We start from the raw sequence: 20,948 nt of genomic DNA, 5'->3' as shown, positions 1-20,948 counted from the left end.
AGTGAAGGGCAGGGAAGGTGGTGAAGGGTAGGGAAGGTGGTGAAGGGCAGGGAAGGTGGTGAAGGGTAGGGAAGGTGGTGAAGGGTAGGGAAGTTGGTGAAGGGCAGGGAAGGTGGTGAAGGGTAGAGTAGGTGGTGAAGGGTGGGGAAGGTGGTGAAGGGTAGGGTAGGTGGTGAAGGGTAGGTTAGGTAGTGAAGGGTAGGGAAGGTAGTGAAGGGTAGGGTAGGTGGTGAAGGGTAGGGAAGGTGGTGAAGAGTAGGGAAGGTGGTGAAGGGTAGGGAAGGTGGTGAAGGGTAGAGTAGGTGGTGAAGGGTAGGGGAGGTGGTGAAGGGTAGGGAAGGTGGTGAAGGGCAGGGAAGGTGGTGAAGGGTAGGGTAGGTGGTGAAGGGTAGGGTAGGGGGTGAAGGGTAGGGAAGGTGGTGAAGGGTAGGGAAGGTGGTGAAGGGCAGGGAAGGTGGTGAAGGGCAGGGAAGGTGGTGAAGGGTAGAGTAGGTGGTGAAGGGTAGGGAAGGTGGTGAAGGGTAGGGTAGGTGGTGAAGGGTAGGGAAGGTGGTGAAGGGTAGTGAAGGTGGTGAAGGGTAGGGAAGGTGTTGAAGGGTAGGGAAGGTGGTGAAGGGTAGGGAAGGTGGTGAAGGGTAGGGTAGGTGGTGAAGGGTAGGTTAGGTAGTGAAGGGTAGGGAAGGTAGTGAAGGGGTAGGGTAGGTGGTGAAGGGTAGGGAAGGTGGTGAAGGGTAGGGAAGGTGGTGAAGGGTAGGGAAGGTGGTGAAGGGTAGAGTAGGTGGTGAAGGGTAGGGGAGGTGGTGAAGGGTAGGGAAGGTGGTGAAGGGCAGGGAAGGTGGTGAAGGGTAGGGTAGGTGGTGAAGGGTAGGGTAGGGGGTGAAGGGTAGGGTAGGTGGTGAAGGGTAGGGTAGGTGGTGAAGGGTAGTGAAGGGTAGGGTAGGTGGTGAAGGGTAGGGTAAGGGGTGAAGGGTAGGGAAGGTGGTGAAGTATACACACAACTATAGTGACCCCAGACAACACCAATAGTGACCCCAGAAAACACCAATAGTGACCCCAGACAACTATAGTGACCCCAGACAACTATAGTGACCCCAGACAACACCAATAGTGACCCCAGAAAACACCAATAGTGACCCCAGACAACTATAGTGACCCCATACAACTATAGTGACCCCAGACAACACCTATAGTGACCCCAGACAACACCAATAGTGACCCCAGACAACATTTATAGTGACCCCAGACAACACCTATAGTGACCCCAGACAACACCTATAGTGACCCTAGACAACACCAATAGTAACCCCAGACAACACCAATAGTGACCCCAGACAACACCTATAGTGACCCCAGACAACACCAATAGTGACCCCAGACAACACCTATAGTGACCCCAGACAACACCTATAGTGACCCCAGACAACACCAATAGTGACCCCAGACAACACCTATAGTGACCCCAGACAACTATAGTGACCCCAGACAACACCTATAGTGACCCCAGACAACACCAATAGTGACCCCAGACAACACCAATAGTGACCCCAGACAACACCTATAGTGACCCCAGACAACACCAATAGTGACCGCAGACAACTATAGTGACCCCAGACAACACCTATAGTGACCCCAGACAGCACCTATAGTGACCCCAGACAACACCTATAGTGACCCCAGACAACACCAATAGTGACCCCAGACAACACCAATAGTGACCCCAGACAACACCATTTGTGACCCCAGACAACACCAATAGTGACCCCAGACATCTATAGTGACCCCAGACAACACCTATAGTGACCCCAGACAACACCAATAGTGACCCCAGACAACACCAATAGTGACCCCAGACAACATCTATAGTGACCCCAGACAACACCAATAGTGACCCCAGACAACACCTATAGTGACCCCAGACAACACCAATAGTGATCCCAGACAACACCAATAGTGACCCCAGACAACACCAATAGTGACCCCAGACAACACCAATAGTGACCCCAGACAACACCAATAGTGACCCCAGACAACACCAATAGTGAGCCCAGACAACACCAATAGTGATCCCAGACAACACCAATAGTGACCCCAGACAACACCAATAGTGACCCCAGACAACACCAATAGTGATCCCAGACAACTATAGTGACCCCAGGCAACACCAATAGTGACCCCAGACAACAGCTATAGTGACCCCAGACAACTATAGTGACCCCAGACAACACCAATAGTGACCCCAGACAACACCTATAGTGACCCCAGACAACACCAATAGTGACCCCAGACAACACCAATAGTGACCCCAGACAACATCTATAGTGACCCCAGACAACACCAATAGTGACCCCAGACAACACCTATAGTGACCCCAGACAACACCAATAGTGACCCCAGACAACACCAATAGTGATCCCAGACAACACCAATAGTGACCCCAGACAACACCAATAGTGACCCCAGACAACACCAATAGTGATCCCAGACAACTATAGTGACCCCAGGCAACACCAATAGTGACCCCAGACAACAGCTATAGTGACCCCAGACAACTATAGTGACCCCAGACAACACCAATAGTGACCCCAGACAACACCTATAGTGACCCCAGACAACACCAATAGTGACCCCAGACAACACCAATAGTGACCCCAGACAACACCAATAGTGACCCCAGACAACACCTATAGTGACCCCAGACAACACCTATAGTGACCCCAGACAACACCAATAGTGACCCCAGACAACACCAATAGTGACCCCAGACAACACCAATAGTGACCCCAGACAACACCAATAGTGACCCCAGACAACTATAGTGACCCCAGACAACACCAAGAGTGACCCCAGACAACACCAATAGTGACCCCAGACAACACCAATAGTGACCCCAGACAACACCAATAGTGACCCAAGACAACACCTATAGTGACCTCAGACAACACCAATAGTGACCCCAGACAACTATAGTGACCCCAGACAACACCAATATTGACCCCAGACAACACCAATAGTGACCCCAGACAACTATAGTGACCCCAGACAACATCTATAGTGACCCCAGACAACACCAATAGTGACCCCAGACAACTATAGTGACCCCAGACAACATCTATAGTGACCCCAGGCAACACCAATAGTGACCCCAGACAACACCAATAGTGACCCCAGACAACACCAATAGTGACCCCAGACAACTATAGTGACCCCAGACAACACCAATAGTGACCTCAGACAACACCAATAGTGACCCCAGACAACACCAATAGTGACCCCAGACAACACCAATAGTGACCCCAGACAACTATAGTGACCCCAGACAACAATAATGACCCCAAACAGCTATAGTGACCCCAGACAACACCTATAGTGACCCCAGACAACACCAATAGTGACCCCAGACAACTATAGTGACCCCATACAACTATAGTGACCCCAGACAACATTAATAGTGACCCCAGACAACTATAGTGAACCCAGACATCAAAAATAGTGACCCCAGACAACACCAATAGTGACCCCAGACAACATCTATAGTGACCCCAGACAACACCTTTAGTGACCCCAGACAACACCTATAGTGACCACAGACAACACCTATAGTGACCCCAGACAACACCAATAGTGACCCCAGACAACACCAATAGTGACCCCAGACAACTATAGTGACCCCAGTCAACACCTATAGTGACCCCAGACAACACCTATAGTGACCCCAGACACCTATAGTGACCCCAGACAACACCAATAGTGACCCCAGACAACACCAATAGTGACCCCAAACATCTATAGTGACCCCAGACAACACCTATAGTGACCCCAGACAACAACAATAGTGACCCCAGACAGCACCAATAGTGACCCCAGACAACACCAATAGTGACCCCAGACAACACCAATAGTGACCCCAGACAACACCAATAGTGACCCCAGACAACACTAATAGTGACCCCAGACAACACCTATAGTGACCCCAGACAACACCAATAGTGACCCCAGACAACACTAATAGTGACCTCAGACAACACTAATAGTGACCCCTGACAACACCAATAGTGACCCCAGACAACACCAATAGTGACCCCAGACAACACTAATAGTGACCCCAGACAACACCTATAGTGACCCCAGACAACACCAATAGTGACCCCAGACAACACCAATAGTGACCCCAGACAACACCAATAGTGACCCCAGACAACACCAATAGTGACCCCAGACAACTATAGTGACCCCAGACAACACCAATAGTGACCCCAGACAACACCAATAGTGACCCCAGACAACACTAATAGTGACCCCAGACAACACCAATAGTGACCCCAGACAACTATAGTGACCCCAGACAACACCAATATTTAACCCAAACAACCTTATCATTGTGTTCATTGCTGTCTTCTTTTATGTGCTAGCCATATGCTGTATTGTGCCTACTAATTTTTATCAACTACCATTCAAGCTGTCATTGCAATCAATCTGAGCTACCTATGTGCTTTAATATACCTACAATTTTCTCTCATCTTTTTTTTTTTTCTTGCCTTGTAACTGTTATCATTTTTTTATAAATTTTTCAGGTATTTACCTACTTATAATTTTCTTAGGTTAAGGACCTGCCCGAAACGCTGCGCGTACTAGTGGCTTTACAAGATTGTATATTGACACCAGTAATTCCATCTATCATCATACTATCATGCAAGAGGAGCCACACATCTATGGATCATCCAATAAAATCAGCAGACTTCTAGATGTTACTACTGCTCGGCTTAGTCTCGGTTACAAGTATCTCTGGGAATTCTCATTATCTGCTGATGTAGACCTGACCAAATGTAAACTGTGTCAACAAAATTATTCGCACACCCTCCGTCACTATGTGATGGAGTGCGAAAAGATACGTGAATTTAGAGACAATTCTATAATCAATGTTCCAGCGATGTGTAAATATTTCATTCAAAATGATCTGCTACCAGAAATTTTAGCCAAATATCCCCAGTTTGCTAACTGTAGGTAGTAACTAAGTGATTGTAACCTATCCACCGCTGCCCACTGGATGGGGGGTCGGTGTGCAGGACAAACATATAAATTGTGACACTAGCTCTCCACATGTCAGTTGCTTAATTTAGAACCTGTACTTGAGGTCGATCTCGAACCCGCTCTATTATTCTCTCATCTATCCTTATCTCAACTTTGAGATATAGAGATATATACAAGAGTTGTTACATTCTTGTACAGCCACTAGTACGCGTAGCGTTTCGGGCAGGGCCCTGGAATACGATCCCCTGCCGCGAAGAATCGTTTTTTCATCCAAGTACACATTTTACTGTTGCGTTAAACAGAGGCTACAGTTAAGGAATTGCGCCCAGTAAATCCTCCCCGGCCAGGATACGAACCCATGACATAGCGCTCGCGGAACGCCAGGCGAGTGTCTTACCACTACACCACGGAGACTGTAAATGTGAAGGAGAATGTTAGATATTAAGTCACTGCACATCCTCTCAAGTTTAAAACTCTAAATTGTAATATCAATCCTGACCTTAAAAGCTTCTTAGAAGGTTGTAACAGAACCCATGAGCACCACACCAGATCAAATACCTATTTGATATTCCAAGAGTACGACTTAATAACACCAGATATGCTTTACAAATCAAGGGACCCAGAATGTGGAATGACCTTCCCAATCATGTCAAAGACTGTGCCTCTCTCAACCAGTTTAAGATGAAAACTAAATACTACCTAATTATCTCCATGTAACCTACCTTACCCCTATAATATCAACCCATATCTTACTATTTTTAAACAATGTTGTTTGTTGACCAACTTGTATATTGGCTATTTTCTACCATGTTCCCCCCTTTTTATCTTTTATTTTTTTTAATGCAATTTATACTTTAAGCTCAATTACTATTAAATTATAGTCTAAGTGTTTTTCCCCCGCCTCACCTTGCCTGAAACGCTATGTGTACTAGTGGCTTTAGGTATTGTATGTACTACCTCTATCTTTAAATCCAACTTTATGTTTGTAAATCAACTATGTATGTACTTTCCTGAATAAAATTGACTTTACTTTACTTTTAACCGGGTCTACGCCGAGCAGTAGTAACATCTAGAAGTCTGCTGATTTTATTGAATGAACCATAGATGTGTGGCTCCTCTTGCATGATAGTATGATATTTTGGAGACTTGTACACATTTCAGTGCAAGGAGCAAGGCAAATAGTTCGGTCTGAAGGGTAGAGGCCCAGTTCTTTATACGGACTCCCCACTCAAAGTATAAGCCATCGCCCATTGTCAGGAACCATCAGTGTATATGATTTGAGAGAGAGAATGCTCTGTGGACAGAGCATCAATATGGCTTAAGGCGTTGAACTTTGCCTCAAGACGAAGCTTGGGCTGATCTCTAATTTGGTTCTTGGGTGGAAAGGGAGGGATTAAAACTGGAAAGGGTGTAACCTCCCACGGTGCAGGAAAGTGCCGTTGTTGTTTCTCTTGGTACAAATTATAAATCTGATACATTTTGATTTCAGTTCCAGTTTTAGTTATCCATTTGGAACAATGTTGACTTTCAGTAAAGAAGTTCTGGAGGGCTTCTGTGCAAGGGTTAGGATGAGTTAGCCTAAGCATTTTTATACCAATTTGACAGTTAATTTCAGTAACACGATCAACAACGCTCAGAATATTAAGTTCCTTTCTCATATTAAGTATCTTTGAGGTACGAGGGCACCCAAGGATTATCCTCAAGGCTTCGTTCTGCAATTTTTCAAGCCCTCCAAGCTTTCTTTCAGGCATCAAAACAAGCAGAGGTGCAGCATAATCCACTAAAGATCTGATGTATGCAAGGTTCATCATTTTGACAATCCTGACATTGGCACCATAGCCTGAGTGATAACCTGCAACAGCCTTGAGAGCTCGGAGCCTCTCTTTATACTGACGACAGAGTCTGAATACAACTGGACCATACAGTGGCACCTCAAGGCCAAGGTATTTGAATCTGTTAACATAGTCAAGCTGGGAGCCATCAGACAGTTGCATCTTGCGAACAGCTCCTCCCTGCCTGGGTGGGCGCCGATTGTGTATCTTTGTTTTCTCTGCTGAGATAATTAAACCTAGGTCCTGACATGAGTCTAATACAGAGTTAAGAGTGTTCTGCGTGTTAGCATACCCAGTGGTGTGTATCATTATATCATCAGCATACCCAGTGGTGTGTATCATTATATCATCAGCATAGCTAATGATGTGGACGTTGGGTTTGCTCGGTACAAATTTTAACAGCACGAGGAATATAATACCTGATCTTAGAGAGTATACCAACTCTTTTAGAGACTTTCTTAGTTATGTGTTGTATGTGGGTGCTGAAGTTGAGTCTCTTGTCTAAGTATAGGCCAAGGAACTTTCCATAAACTTTTTTGGTGATGTTAAAATTGTCTATCTGAAGCTGAATTGCATTTGTTGATTTGCTTCCAAGTAAGATGTAGTAGGTCTTTTTTATTTTTAGTGTGAGTTTGTTGGTTGACATCCATAAGTGAACTTTTTAAAATTAATTATTTACAACATTATTTAATATATGTGGGTTGGGGTCTGAGTAGATGAGGGTAGTATCATCAGCAAATAATATAGGTTTAAGCATATTAGAGACATTAGGCAGATCATTGATGTATATAAGAAACTGGAGGGGTCCTAAGTTTAAGAATGTTAGACATTAGAAAGTTCATTTATCTCTTTCTGGGGGATCATGTGTGTATATTATGTTGTATCCACTATTGTACGTTACTTTATGTTCTCTCTACACGCATTATTCTGACGTAACACTTTGAATTTGAATTTAATTTTATCTATGGCAGTTTACACCAGCTGCTGATGCAGATCTGATCAGCTGTAAACTGTTACTGATGAACTATACCACTAGGCTACAATTATCTCTGGCAGTTTACACCAGCTGCTGATGAAGATATGATCAGCTGTAAACTGTTACTGATGAACTATACCACTAGGCTACAATTATCTCTGGCAGTTTACACTAGCTGCTGATGCAGATATGATCAACTGTAAACTGTTACTGACGGTGTAACAGTACAGCATATAGTGTACAGTAGTTGGTGTAAACTCCCAGAGATAATTCAAGCTTAAAAGTTGTAATGTTATATAGATAATTCAGTTTCCATCAAATTTAACACTATAGTATTTATATATATATATACAGTTCAATTCCCCCGAAACAAAGGTTCATCTCACGTACACCACAGATTGGTACACTTTTGTAATAAGTTATTCATTTTGTAAGTCTATGGGAATTTATGAGAAAATTCCTTTTTTCTAAAGGTTTTAAAAAAATCCTTTTTTAAAGGTTAAAAACTAAAGGTTTTTATTTGAGAACAAAATTTGGGCGGTGGGAAGGGCGCGGTTGTTTCATACACAAGTTTTCGCGCCCAAACTGATCATGGTTCTGATTCGTATAAATAATTCATTATTATTACGACAAAAATGAATTTATTGACATTTGTAAGTGTGTTGTGGCCGCAGACTGCAGACTATACATGACACATTGCCAAGGGTTGTGTTGGGTTGTGTTGGGATGTGTTGGGTTGTGTTGGGTTGTGTTGGGTTGTGTTGGGATGTGTTGGGTTGTGTTGGGTTGTGTTGGGTTGTGAGGTCCGTAAAGACAAGTTGTGTACGAAGGTGCAGACTGGCTGGCGGGTCAGTCGTGGCCCAGAAGTCGTCAGTGACGGACGCGCCGCTGCCGCTAGCTGCCATGGCCGCCCTCTCCTGCACCACCCATGGTGATGTGCTGCCTCCACCCACCATGGCCGCCCTCTCCTGCACCACCCATGGTGATGTGCTGCCTCCACCCACCATGGCCGCCCTCTCCACCACCACCCATGGTGATGTGCTGCCTCCAGCCACCATGGACGCCCTCTCCTGCACCACCCATGGTGATGTGCTGCCTCCAGCCACCATGGCCGCCCTCTCCTGCACCACCCATGGTGATGTGCTGCCTCCACCCACCATGGCCGCCCTCTCCTGCACCACCCATGGTGATGTGCTGCCTCCACCCACCATGGCCGCCCTCTCCTGCACCACCCATGGTGATGTGCTGCCTCCACCCACCATGGCCGCCCTCTCCTCCACCACCCATGGTGATGTGCTGCCTCCAGCCACCATGGCCGCCCTCTCCACCACCACCCATGGTGATGTGCTGCCTCCACCCACCATGGCCGCCCTCTCCTCCACCAACCATGGTGATGTGCTGCCTCCACCCACCATGGCCGCCCTCTCCTGCACCACCCATGGTGATGTGCTGCCTCCACCCACCATGGCCGCCCTCTCCTGCACCACCCATGGTGATGTGCTGCCTCCAGCCACCATGGCCGCCCTCTCCACCACCACCCATGGTGATGTGCTGCCTCCACCCACCATGGCTGCCCTCTCCTCCACCACCCATGGTGATGTGCTGCCTCCACCCACCATGGCCGCCCTCTCCTCCACCACCCATGGTGATGTGCTGCCTCCAGCCACCATGGCCGCCCTCTCCTCCACCACCCATGGTGATGTGCTGCCTCCACCCACCATGGCCGCCCTCTCCTGCACCACCCATTGTGATGTGCTGCCTCCACCCACCATGGCCGCCCTCTCCACCACCACCCATGGTGATGTGCTGCCTCCAGCCACCATGGCCGCCCTCTCCACCACCCATGGTGATGTGCTGCCTCCACCCACCATGGCCGCCCTCTCCACCACCACCCATGGTGATGTGCTGCCTCCAGCCACCATGGCCGCCCTCTCCACCACCCATGGTGATGTGCTGCCTCCACCCACCATGGACGCCCTCTCCACCACCACCCATGGTGATGTGCTGCCTCCACCCACCATGGCCGCCCTCTCCACCACCCATGGTGATGTGCTGCCTCCAGCCACCATGGCCGCCCTCTCCTGCACCACCCATGGTGATGTGCTGCCTCCAGCCACCATGGCCGCCCTCTCCTGCACCACCCATGGTGATGTGCTGCCTCCACCCACCATGGCCGCCCTCTCCTGCACCACCCATGGTGATGTGCTGCATCCACCCACCATGGCCGCCCTCTCCTCCACCACCCATGGTGATGTGCTGCCTCCACCCACCATGGACGCCCTCTCCACCACCACCCATGGTGATGTGCTGCCTCCACCCACCATGGCCGCCCTCTCCTGCACCACCCATGGTGATGTGCTGCATCCACCCACCATGGCCGCCCTCTCCTCCACCACCCATGGTGATGTGCTGCCTCCAGCCACCATGGCCGCCCTCTCCTCCACCACCCATGGTGATGTGCTGCCTCCACCCACCATGGCCGCCCTCTCCTGCACCACCCATGGTGATGTGCTGCCTCCACCCACCATGGCCGCCCTCTCCTGCACCACCCATGGTGATGTGCTGCCTCCACCCACCATGGCCGCCCTCTCCTCCACCACCCATGGTGATGTGCTGCCTCCACCCACCATGGACGCCCTCTCCTCCACCACCCATGGTGATGTGCTGCCTCCAGCCACCATGGCCGCCCTCTCCTGCACCACCCATGGTGATGTGCTGCCTCCACCCACCATGGCCGCCCTCTCCTCCACCACCCATGGTGATGTGCTGCCTCCACCCACCATGGCCGCCCTCTCCACCAACCATGGCGACGTTCGACAGTTCTTCAGCTCTGGGGAGTGGCAGAATCTGGCGCCCATCGAGAAGACCCGCTACGAGAACCTGTATAAGGGCTACTGCCTCCAGAAGGATTTGGGTGAGTATGACGGCCGTTTGTATAGTATTAACTGGCACAAGTCTCTTTAACCTCACACAATCATTAATGTTTCAGCAGATATTGTCTATTACTTCGTTAACCACAGCTGGGTGACTTACACTCTCACAGCTGGGTGACTTACACCCTCACAGCTGGGTGACTTCCACTCTCACAGCTGGGTGACTTCCACTCTCACAGCTGGGTGACTTACACTCTCACAGCTGGGTGACTTCCACTCTCACAGCTGGGTGACTTACACCCTCACAGCTGGGTGACTTCCACTCTCACAGCTGGGTGACTTCCACTCTCACAGCTGGGTGACTTACACTCTCACAGCTGGGTGACTTCCACTCTCACAGCTGGGTGACTTGCACCCTCACAGCTGGGTGACTTACACCCTCACAGCTGGGTGACTTACACTCTCACAGCTGGGTGACTTCCACTCTCACAGCTGGGTGACTTCCACTCTCACAGCTGGGTGACTTACACTCTCACAGCTGGGTGACTTCCACTCTCACAGCTGGGTGACTTACACTCTCACAGCTGGGTGACTTCCACTCTCACAGCTGGGTGACTTCCACCCTCACAGCTGGGTGACTTACACTCTCACAGCTGGGTGACTTCCACTCTCACAGCTGGGTGACTTGCACCCTCACAGCTGGGTGACTTACACCCTCACAGCTGGGTGACTTACACCCTCACAGCTGGGTGACTTCCACCCTCACAGCAGGGTGACTTACACTCTCACAGCTGGGTGACTTCCACCCTCACAGCTGGGTGACTTCCACCCTCACAGCTGGGTGACTTACACTCTCACAGCTGGGTGACTTACACCCTCACAGCTGGGTGACTTCCACCCTCACAGCTGGGTGACTTCCACCCTCACAGCTGGGTGACTTACACTCTCACAGCTGGGTGACTTACACTCTCACAGCTGGGTGACTTACACTCTCACAGCTGGGTGACTTACACCCTCACAGCTGGGTGACTTACACCCTCACAGCTGGGTGACTTACACCCTCACAGCTGGGTGACTTCCACCCTCACAGCTGGGTGACTTACACCCTCACAGCTGGGTGACTTACACTCTCACAGCTGGGTGACTTACACTCTCACAGCTGGGTGACTTACACTCTCACAGCTGGGTGACTTCTACCCTCACAGCTGGGTGACTTACACTCTCACAGCTGGGTGACTTACACCCTCACAGCTGGGTGACTTACACCCTCACAGCTGGGTGACTTACACCCTCACAGCTGGGTGACTTCCACCCTCACAGCTGGGTGACTTACACCCTCACAGCTGGGTGACTTACACTCTCACAGCTGGGTGACTTACACTCTCACAGCTGGGTGACTTACACTCTCACAGCTGGGTGACTTCTACCCTCACAGCTGGGTGACTTACACTCTCACAGCTGGGTGACTTACACTCTCACAGCTGGGTGACTTCCACCCTCACAGCTGGGTGACTTCCACTCTCACAGCTGGGTGACTTACACTCTCACAGCTGGGTGACTTACACTCTCACAGCTGGGTGACTTACACTCTCACAGCTGGGTGACTTCCACCCTCACAGCTGGGTGACTTACACTCTCACAGCTGGATGACTTACACCCTCACAGCTGGGTGACTTCCACCCTCACAGCTGGGTGACTTACACTCTCACAGCTGGGTGACTTACACTCTCACAGCTGGGTGACTTACACTCTCACAGCTGGGTGACTTACACCCTCACAGCTGGGTGACTTACACCCTCACAGCTGGGTGACTTACACCCTCACAGCTGGGTGACTTCCACCCTCACAGCTGGGTGACTTACACCCTCACAGCTGGGTGACTTCCACCCTCACAGCTGGGTGACTTACACTCTCACAGCTGGGTGACTTACACCCTCACAGCTGGGTGACTTCCACCCTCACAGCTGGGTGACTTACACTCTCACAGCTGGGTGACTTAGACCCTCACAGCTGGGTGGACAGCGCTTCGGATTCGTAGTTCTGAGGTTTCGGGTTCGATTCCCGGTGGAGGCGGAGACAAATGGGCAAAAGGTTTCTTTCACCCTGATGCCCCTGTTACCTAGCAGTAAATAGGTACCTGGGAGTTAGACAGCTGCTACCGGCTGGTTCCCTGGGGCGGGGGGGTAACAAAAAATGCAAACAAGCCTGAATGGGTGTGAGTTTTCGGTTGCATATATGCCTGGGGCCCATTCAGGCTTGTTCGCATTTGTGTTCCTCACGTGTGGCCCAAAGAATGAGGTGATTTGATAAAATACTATGCCCAAGATTACCATCAGAGTGCCGGCGGGATGATGGGGAATTAGCCTCGGCTACCATCATCTTTTGTCCGGTCGTATTGGTCGAGTGGTTAAGGTGTCCTGTACGCCAGATGCAGAGTGCTCCTGGCAGTATGGGTTCGAGTCACTTCTGGGGTGTGAGTTTTCACTTCCATAAATGCCTGGAGACCGTTCAGGCTTGTACGCAGATAGATAGATAGATATATCTATCTATCTATATTATATATATATATATATATATATATATATATATATATATATATATATATATATATATATATATATATATATATATATATATATATATATATATATAGAAGAAATTGCGGAACTTGGGTATACCTTCATTTAATTCGGTGGACCCAGATAAGGTGGTTTTCAATTTTCAAAGAGAATTCTGTCTCCCATTGAGAAAGAACTTCTGTCTCTGGGGTTAGACTTCGGGTTGACGTGTAAAAAAACCTAAATTTGGTAATCATTTTTTAGGTTTTGAGCGGTTATGCAACACATTGAAAACTTGTACCCTAAGGACTGGTACAAATTATAGTTGGACCAATATCATCAGTACTGTTTCTTCCTTAGCACATGAAGTCTTTAATGACTTTGGTAAATATAAATCTACATTCCCTCCTTTTGACAAAAGGAAATTGGAGTGTATTAATGGCTTAAAGAATGGTAGGGTATTTGTATTACCAGACCAGATAAAGGTAGGGGTATAGTGGTTTTGGACAAGTTAGAGTATGTGAATAAGGTTGAAAGGTTGTTAGAAGACCCCTCTAAATTTACGTTAGTTGATATAGACCTTTTTTCGTATATTTTGAATTGTGAGGATAAACTAAATAAAGTTTTAAGAAGTCTGAAAGACTCTCTTTTTGATTATACAAAATTACTTGCAACTGGCTCTAAGCCAGGCATCTTATACGGGTTACCTAAAGTTCATAAGACAGGTATACCGATTCGTCCTATTTTATCAGCGATTGGCACTTTTAATTATAAACTGGCAAAGTTTCTGGTTCCATTATTAGAACCATTAACGCATAATGAATTTACTGTGAGAAATTCTCAGGATTTTGTAAAAGAACTTTCCTCTTTAAATTTTGAGTTCCCAACTATAATGGCCAGTTTCGATGTTGAATCACTTTTTACTAATATTCCTCTGTTGGAAACCATTGATATCTGTGTAAGTCAATTATTTGCTGACACTAACTTAGTGTCTGGATTTTGTAGTAAAATATTCAGACGGCTGTTAGAAATAGCGGTTAAAGACTCCGTCTTTATGTTTAATAATAAATATTATAAACAAATTGATGGAGTAGCAATGGGGTCGCCTTTAGGTCCTGCACTGGCTAATGCTTTTTTGAGTTTTCATGAAATAAATTGGCTTGATAATTGTCCTTTGGCCTTTAAACCAGTCTTGTACAGGAGATATGTAGATGACACTTTTTTGTTATTCAAGGACCAATGTCATATTGAGAAATTTAGAGAGTATCTTAATGCACAACATAGTAATATACGTTTTACTGCAGAGTGTGAAGTGGACAATTCATTGTCGTTTCTTGATGTAAAAGTGAATAACCTTAATGGGTTCAACACTAATGTTTTTAGGAAACCAACTTTTACTGGTTTAGGTTTAAATTTTAATTCTTTTGTCCCTGATATTTTTAAGAAAAATGCAATTAACACTCTACTGAATAGGGCCTTTGTTTTATGTTCAAATTGGAATAACTTTGACAAAGAAATTAATTTTCTTGTGAATTTTTTTTCAAATAATGGTTATCCTTTGCATATGGTTTATACCTTTATAAGGAATTTCTTAAATAAAAAGTTTCACCCATCGTGTAGGATTACTACAGTAGAAAGGGATCTTAAATATATTAAATTACCATTTTATGGCACTATTAGTTTTTCTGTAAGGAGTCGTTTGAGGAGACTGTTGCAGCATTATTATCCTCAAATAGACTTTAGATTTATTTTTGTCAACACAAATACCATAGGCTCTTATTTTAAATTTAAAGATAAAGTGCCTACCCCCTTGTGCTCAAATGTCGTATATATGTATAATTGTTCCAGCTGTAATGCTGGATATATCGGGAGTTCCATTCGGAACTTTTAAGATTAGGATTCCTGAGCACCGGGGATTATCTTTTAGGACTGGATTACCATTGTCTAAACCAGCATTTTCGGAGATTAGAAACCATTGTTATGAGTTTAATCATTCTCTGCTGGAATCTGATTTTAAAATTCTGGACACTTGTATAAATGGCCAGTCAGATTTGAGAGTAATGGAATCCTTATATATAAAGGAGCTGCGGCCTCTGTTAAATAGCAACCTTTCAGCTGTTCAATTGTACACTGTATAGTGCACAGTTGGCCCTGTAAATTGATTTATAGTTCATTCTGGTAGTTTAATTTTATTATAATTTTGTTTAGTTTATCATGCCTTTGCCCTTTCTTACTTATTTCAAGTCTTGACATTGTACATTAATATAATCTTTTATTTAGGATATATAATACATTTTTTGGTATTTAATTTTATTTAATATTTGAGTTTTTATAAGATTTTGGTTAGTACTTTATAATTGTCGTTTATTCTGTTTGTATTTTATATACATTTTTTGTAGATTTGTAGTCATTATATGAATATTTGTTATAGTGTTTAGTATCTATGTGTTGGGTATCAAGTTTCACTTCTGATCACTTCACGTAAGTTTAATAGAATGGTTTGTTTTAGTAGTTATAAATTTCGTCTTGTAGTCTTATGGATTTTTAAATCAGCTTTTATATATGTGACAGTTAATAAGTTTTATTTGTATTGATCACTTTAAGTGCGCTTAAGTGTTTTGTTTTTTAAGCATTTTCCTTTCTTTGATAGGCAATTATATTCAGTATGAGTTCTTTGTTTACTAGTTATTTGATTGTGATTTCTGTTTTTTCTGTTAGATCTGATGATGAATACGAGAAGTATTCGAAACGTTATGCATTTTAAAGTAAAGAATCTGAAACAAGATGTTCAGTATATCCCTGGTTTTCCTATTCATCTTTATATATATATATATATATATATATATATATATATATATATATATATATATATATATATATATATATATATATATATAACTTTACTCAAGAGTTTGCTAGTGTTGGGCAGTAAACTAGACTAACTTCTCACGTGTTCTTGTGTATCCAGGTATAACTTTACTCAAGAGTTTGCTGGTGTAAGGCAGTAAACTAGACTAACTTCTCACGTGATCTTCTGTGTCCAGGTATAACTTTACTCAAGAGTGTGCTAGTGTAGGGCAGTAAACTAGACTAACTTCTCACGTGATCTTGTGTGTCCAGGTATAACTTTACTCAAGAGTGTGCTAGTGTAGGGCAGTAAACTAGACTAACTTCTCACGTGATCTTCTGTGTCCAGGTATAACTTTACTCAAGAGTGTGCTAGTGTAGGGCAGTAAACTAGACTAACTTCTCACGTGATCTTGTGTGTCCAGGTATAACTTTACTCAAGAGTGTGCTAGTGTAGGGCAGTAAACTAGACTAACTTCTCACGTGTTCTTGTGTGTCCAGGTATAACTAACCATCATGCGAGGTGAATATTTCACACAAGCTCTGGCCAAGCTTTTAATCTATAGTCTGTAATGCTTTGTATAGAATAGCATAGCAGCATATTGTTGTGTGTACTTATTTAACAATTAACTATAATTATATGATTCCTAATTAATTGTAAATTTCAGGGATCAATGTGAAGGTGCCGAGCTTCATGGTAAAGTTGACAGAAGGTCAGCAACAAAGAGGCTCCCGTCATCAGAGACAAAGTTGCAACGGTCCGTCACAAGTGATGCGGGAACGTCATCACAGAAGGTGTACTGGAACACTGCTCCGAGGTCAACGGAAGAGGTCATCAGCTGACGACGACGACGATGACGACGACGACGACGAGTGGACTCCTGAGGTTGAAACTCGTAGTGCAATAACCAGGTCAATCAGACCAGTCTTATCAGTTAAGTCAAGGTAAGTTTGTTTATTACTTTGTTAAGTATTGCACCGTCCTTTGTATTATGATGACTCCTTGTTGGCAACACCAGTCTTGGTGTACTGGTGATGCACTAGGTCTGTAGGTCCATGGCTTGGTCTGGGAGAGACCACAGTGGTCTGGGACCATAGTTCTGGGAGACCACAGTGATCTGGGACCATAGTTCTGGGACACCACAGTGGTCTGGGACCATAGTTCTGGGAGACCACAGTGGTCTGGGACCACAGTTCTGGGAGACCACAGTGGTCTGGGACCATAGTTCTGGGAGAGACCACAGTGTACAGTTCTGGGACCATAGTTCTGGGAGAGACCACAGTGGTCTGGGACCATAGTTCTGGGAGACCACAGTGGTCTGGGACCATAGTTCTGGGAGAGACCACAGTGGTCTGGGATCATAGTTCTAGGAGAGACCACAATGGTCTGGGACCAGAGTTCTGGGAGACCACAGTGTACAGGTCTGGGACCATAGTTCTGAGAGAGACCACAGTGGTCTGGGATCATAGTTTTGGGAGAGAACACAGTGGTCTAGGACCATAGTTCTGGGTGAGACCACAGTGGTCTGGGACCATAGTTCTGGGAGAGACCACAGTGTACAGGTCTGGGACCATAGTTCTGGGAGAAACCACAGTGTACAGGTCTGGGACCATAGTTCTGGGACAGACCACAGTGGTCTGGGACCATAGTTCTGGGAGAGACCACAGTGGTCTGGGACCATAGTTCTGGAAAAGACCACAGTAGTCTGGGACCATAGTTCTGGGAGAGACCACAGTGTACAGGTCTGGGACCATAGTTCTGGGAGACCACAGTGGTCTGGGACCATAGTTCTGGGAGAGACCACAGTGGTCTGGGACCATAGTTCTGGGAGAGACCACAGTGTACAGGTCTGGGACCATAGTTCTGGGAGAGACCACAGTGTACAGGTCTGGGACCATAGTTCTAGGAGAGACCACTGTACAGGTCTGGGACCATAGTTCTGGGAGAGACCACAGTGTACAGATCTGGGACCATAGTTCTGGGAGAGACCACAGTGTACAGGTCTGGGACCAAAGTTCTGGGAGAGACCACAGTGGTCTGGGACCATAGTTCTTGGAGAGACCACAGTGGTCTGGGACCATAGTTCTTGGAGAGACCACAGTGGTCTGGGACCATAGTTCTGGGAGAGACCACAGTGGTCTGGGACTATAGTTCTGGGAGAGACCACAGTGGTCTGGGACCATAGTTCTGGGAGAGACCACAGTGGTCTGGGACCATAGTTCTGAGAGAGACCACAGTGGTCTGGGACCATAGTTCTGGGAGAGACCACAGTGGTCTGGGACCATAGTTCTGGGAGATACCACAGTGTACAGGTCTGAGACCATAGTTCTGGGAGAGACCACAGTGGTCTGGGACCATTGTTCTGGGAGATACCACAGTGGTCTGGGACCATACTTCTGGGAGAGACCACAGTGGTCTGAGACCATAGTTCTGGGAGACCACAGTGGTCTGGGACCATAGTTCTAGGAGAGACCACAGTGGTCTGGGACCATAGTTCTGGGAGAGACCACAGTGGTCTGGGACCATAGTTCTGGGAGAGACCACAGTGGTCTGGGACCATAGTTCTGGGAGAGACCACAGTGGTCTGGGACCATAGTTCTGGGAGAGACCACAGTGGTCTTGGACCATAGTTCTGGGAGAAACCACAGTGGCTGGGACCATAGTTCTGGGAGAGACCACAGTGGTCTTGGACCATAGTTCTAGCACTAATATGCAGATGGAATGGTTTAATTTATGTTTACACTACCGTTAGTGAAATTAATAACTACTGTAGTTAGTATATAATAATGATGATTTATTATAATACAATAGTAGTTTATTAGTGTTGGAAATTTCCAACATAACTCCGGGGGGAGAAAACTCGGGTCGCAGTGCAATGTTGAGTACTGACATACCTATCCCGAAGTTAGTATTAATGTTAGTACGTTAGTACACACATAACGGATGTCCTATAATTGTCAAGGACATACAAGAATTTAAGTCTTGTAAAGGAACTCATGTTAAATGAAAACATGGAATTGTGAATCATCTAAAGTTAATGACTACTAAAGCCTACAATGACTGGTCACCAGGCTGTGACTGGTGTCGTGTTGACGTGTAATGGTTATGATTCTAAGTCTTAAAGTTTTGCAAACTCATAGATGCTCTAGATGAAGTAATGTTATAGTTGATAGCCTACACAAACAAATTAAGGATTAAATCATACAATTTAAAGTAACTGAGAATCCACTGTGAGGTGAATGTCTTGGGTCATTGTGACTTGTAACTGATTTGTTACTTGACATCTCAACACAGCATCATCATGATTACTTAAATTGGATGGGAAATTATTTGCTCTTAGTCAGAGCTATAATAGGCTTGTAGTTTCCATTTGCATTGTTGAGCAGCTGCTCTAGTTGGGCGGGTGCTCGGTGGATCAGAATTGTTGTCCTCGGAAACTGTTGGTGAAGTTGGTTCTGTTAAACACTCTCGTTCTGCTAATTCAAGAGGTACCAACTTCTCTAATGTTTTTAGGGTAGTAGTGCCTCGGCACAAAACCCGTACTACTCTCAGGATGCCTTGGTGATCTGGGTGGATAGCAACAATTTTGCCTATAGGCCATTCTGACCCAGTGATGGACCTCTTGGTCCATCACTGTCAACCAATACTAGGTCTCCTGGTTTGAGTTGAACTTTATTATAGGGGCTCGAAGCTCCATAGTGGTACTCTCGTAGAGCTGTGAGGTACTCTCGAGTCCACACCTCATTCCACCTTTCAATTACTCTCGAGAGATGTTGGTAACTTTCTATTAAGTCACTCCTGGTTACATGGGAAGGGTCGACGGGGTCCTCTTCTGCCAAAGGTATCAGAGGGCTCAGCAGGCCTCCATGTATTAAATGTGAGGACTCAGAGGTTCTCTCTGTGAGAAATCATCTGATAGGTAAGTTAATGGGCGATTGTTGACTCGCGCCTCAATTTCCACAACGAGTGTTTAGAGTTCGGAGTAACTAATTTTCTGTCGATGCAAGGTCTTCCTTAAACATTTCTTGACAGTCCCTATCATACGTTCGTAGAACCCACCTTGCCAGGGGGCTCTGGGAGCAATAAATTTCCAGTGGCATTGTCGTCTATGCAGGACAGACTGCACTTCTGGATGATTCCATATCTCTCGTAGACAGGCTTCTCCTGCCACAAAATTTGAACCATTATCAGATATCATTTGTTTGGGACAGGATCTGCGAGCTGCAAATCTACGAAAAGCTTGGATGAAGGCTTCGGCACTCATGTCAGAAGTCACTTCTAGATGTACGCCTCGTGTGGTAGCGCACGTGAAGAGGCAAATATAAGCTTTCACTGGTATCTTATCTGGAGTACCAGTGAGAAGCAAGACTCCTGTGTAATCGACACCAGTGGTCTCAAAGGGACGAAGATGAACTACTCTCTCCTTAGAGAGTGGTGGAGGTCCTGGGTAAGAACACACTCGAGCGTCGTATCTTTTGCAGATTACACAGAACTTAATGATTGATTTGACAGTTTGACGACCTTGAGGTAGCCAATATTTCTGTCTGAGGTCGGTGTGAGTGTCTAGACTCCACCATGCAAAGTATCATATTGATGGTGATGTAAAACTAGAAACTTTGTAATAATGTGGTGACGTGGTAGAAGGATCGGATTCTTTGTATCCAAATCAATTTTTGCATGAAGCAAACGTACTCCACACCTTAATATATTATGAGTGTTGGTATCATACCAGATACCTAGAGACTTGGTTAATTTATCTGGAAGATTTTCATATTCGCTTCCATATGTCTCTTGTTGTGCACGTTTGATCCAGTAGAGGATAGGATTGGGAAA

At 46.0% G+C, this 20,948-nt stretch overlaps 2 protein-coding genes across 16 annotated transcripts in view; both read left to right on the top strand.

Annotated features, from left to right (window-relative positions):
• The window catches only part of LOC138373387 (uncharacterized), a 57,361-nt gene extending 52,390 nt beyond the window's left edge, over positions 1 to 4,971 (top strand). For 6 of the 15 annotated variants that reach the window (XM_069339644.1, XM_069339667.1, XM_069339638.1 and 3 more), the window contains one exon: positions 4,599 to 4,937. In XM_069339644.1, the coding sequence (XP_069195745.1) occupies positions 4,599 to 4,603 (5 nt within the window). In that variant the 3' untranslated portion in view covers positions 4,604 to 4,937. Of the gene's footprint in view, positions 1 to 4,598 lie in introns of all 15 variants that reach the window. The other 9 variants (XR_011231174.1, XR_011231179.1, XR_011231181.1 and 6 more) reach the window with 3 other exon arrangements.
• Positions 4,972 to 9,258: 4,287 nt separating this feature from the next.
• Positions 9,259 to 20,948, top strand: part of LOC138351091 (histone-lysine N-methyltransferase PRDM9-like) — a 127,567-nt gene continuing 115,877 nt past the window's right edge. Inside the window, exons 1-2 of the mRNA XM_069302722.1 lie at positions 9,259 to 10,750; positions 16,783 to 17,059. Of these exons, the coding sequence (XP_069158823.1) occupies positions 9,301 to 10,750; positions 16,783 to 17,059 (1,727 nt within the window). The 5' untranslated portion in view covers positions 9,259 to 9,300. The remainder of the gene's footprint in view (positions 10,751 to 16,782; positions 17,060 to 20,948) is intronic.

The sequence above is a fragment of the Procambarus clarkii genome, chromosome 5 (genome assembly GCF_040958095.1).
Source record: "Procambarus clarkii isolate CNS0578487 chromosome 5, FALCON_Pclarkii_2.0, whole genome shotgun sequence".
Classification (NCBI taxonomy): Eukaryota; Metazoa; Arthropoda; class Malacostraca; order Decapoda; family Cambaridae; genus Procambarus; species Procambarus clarkii.
Note: the sequence above shows the minus strand (reverse complement) of the source record. Positions and strands in the feature narration are given on the sequence as shown.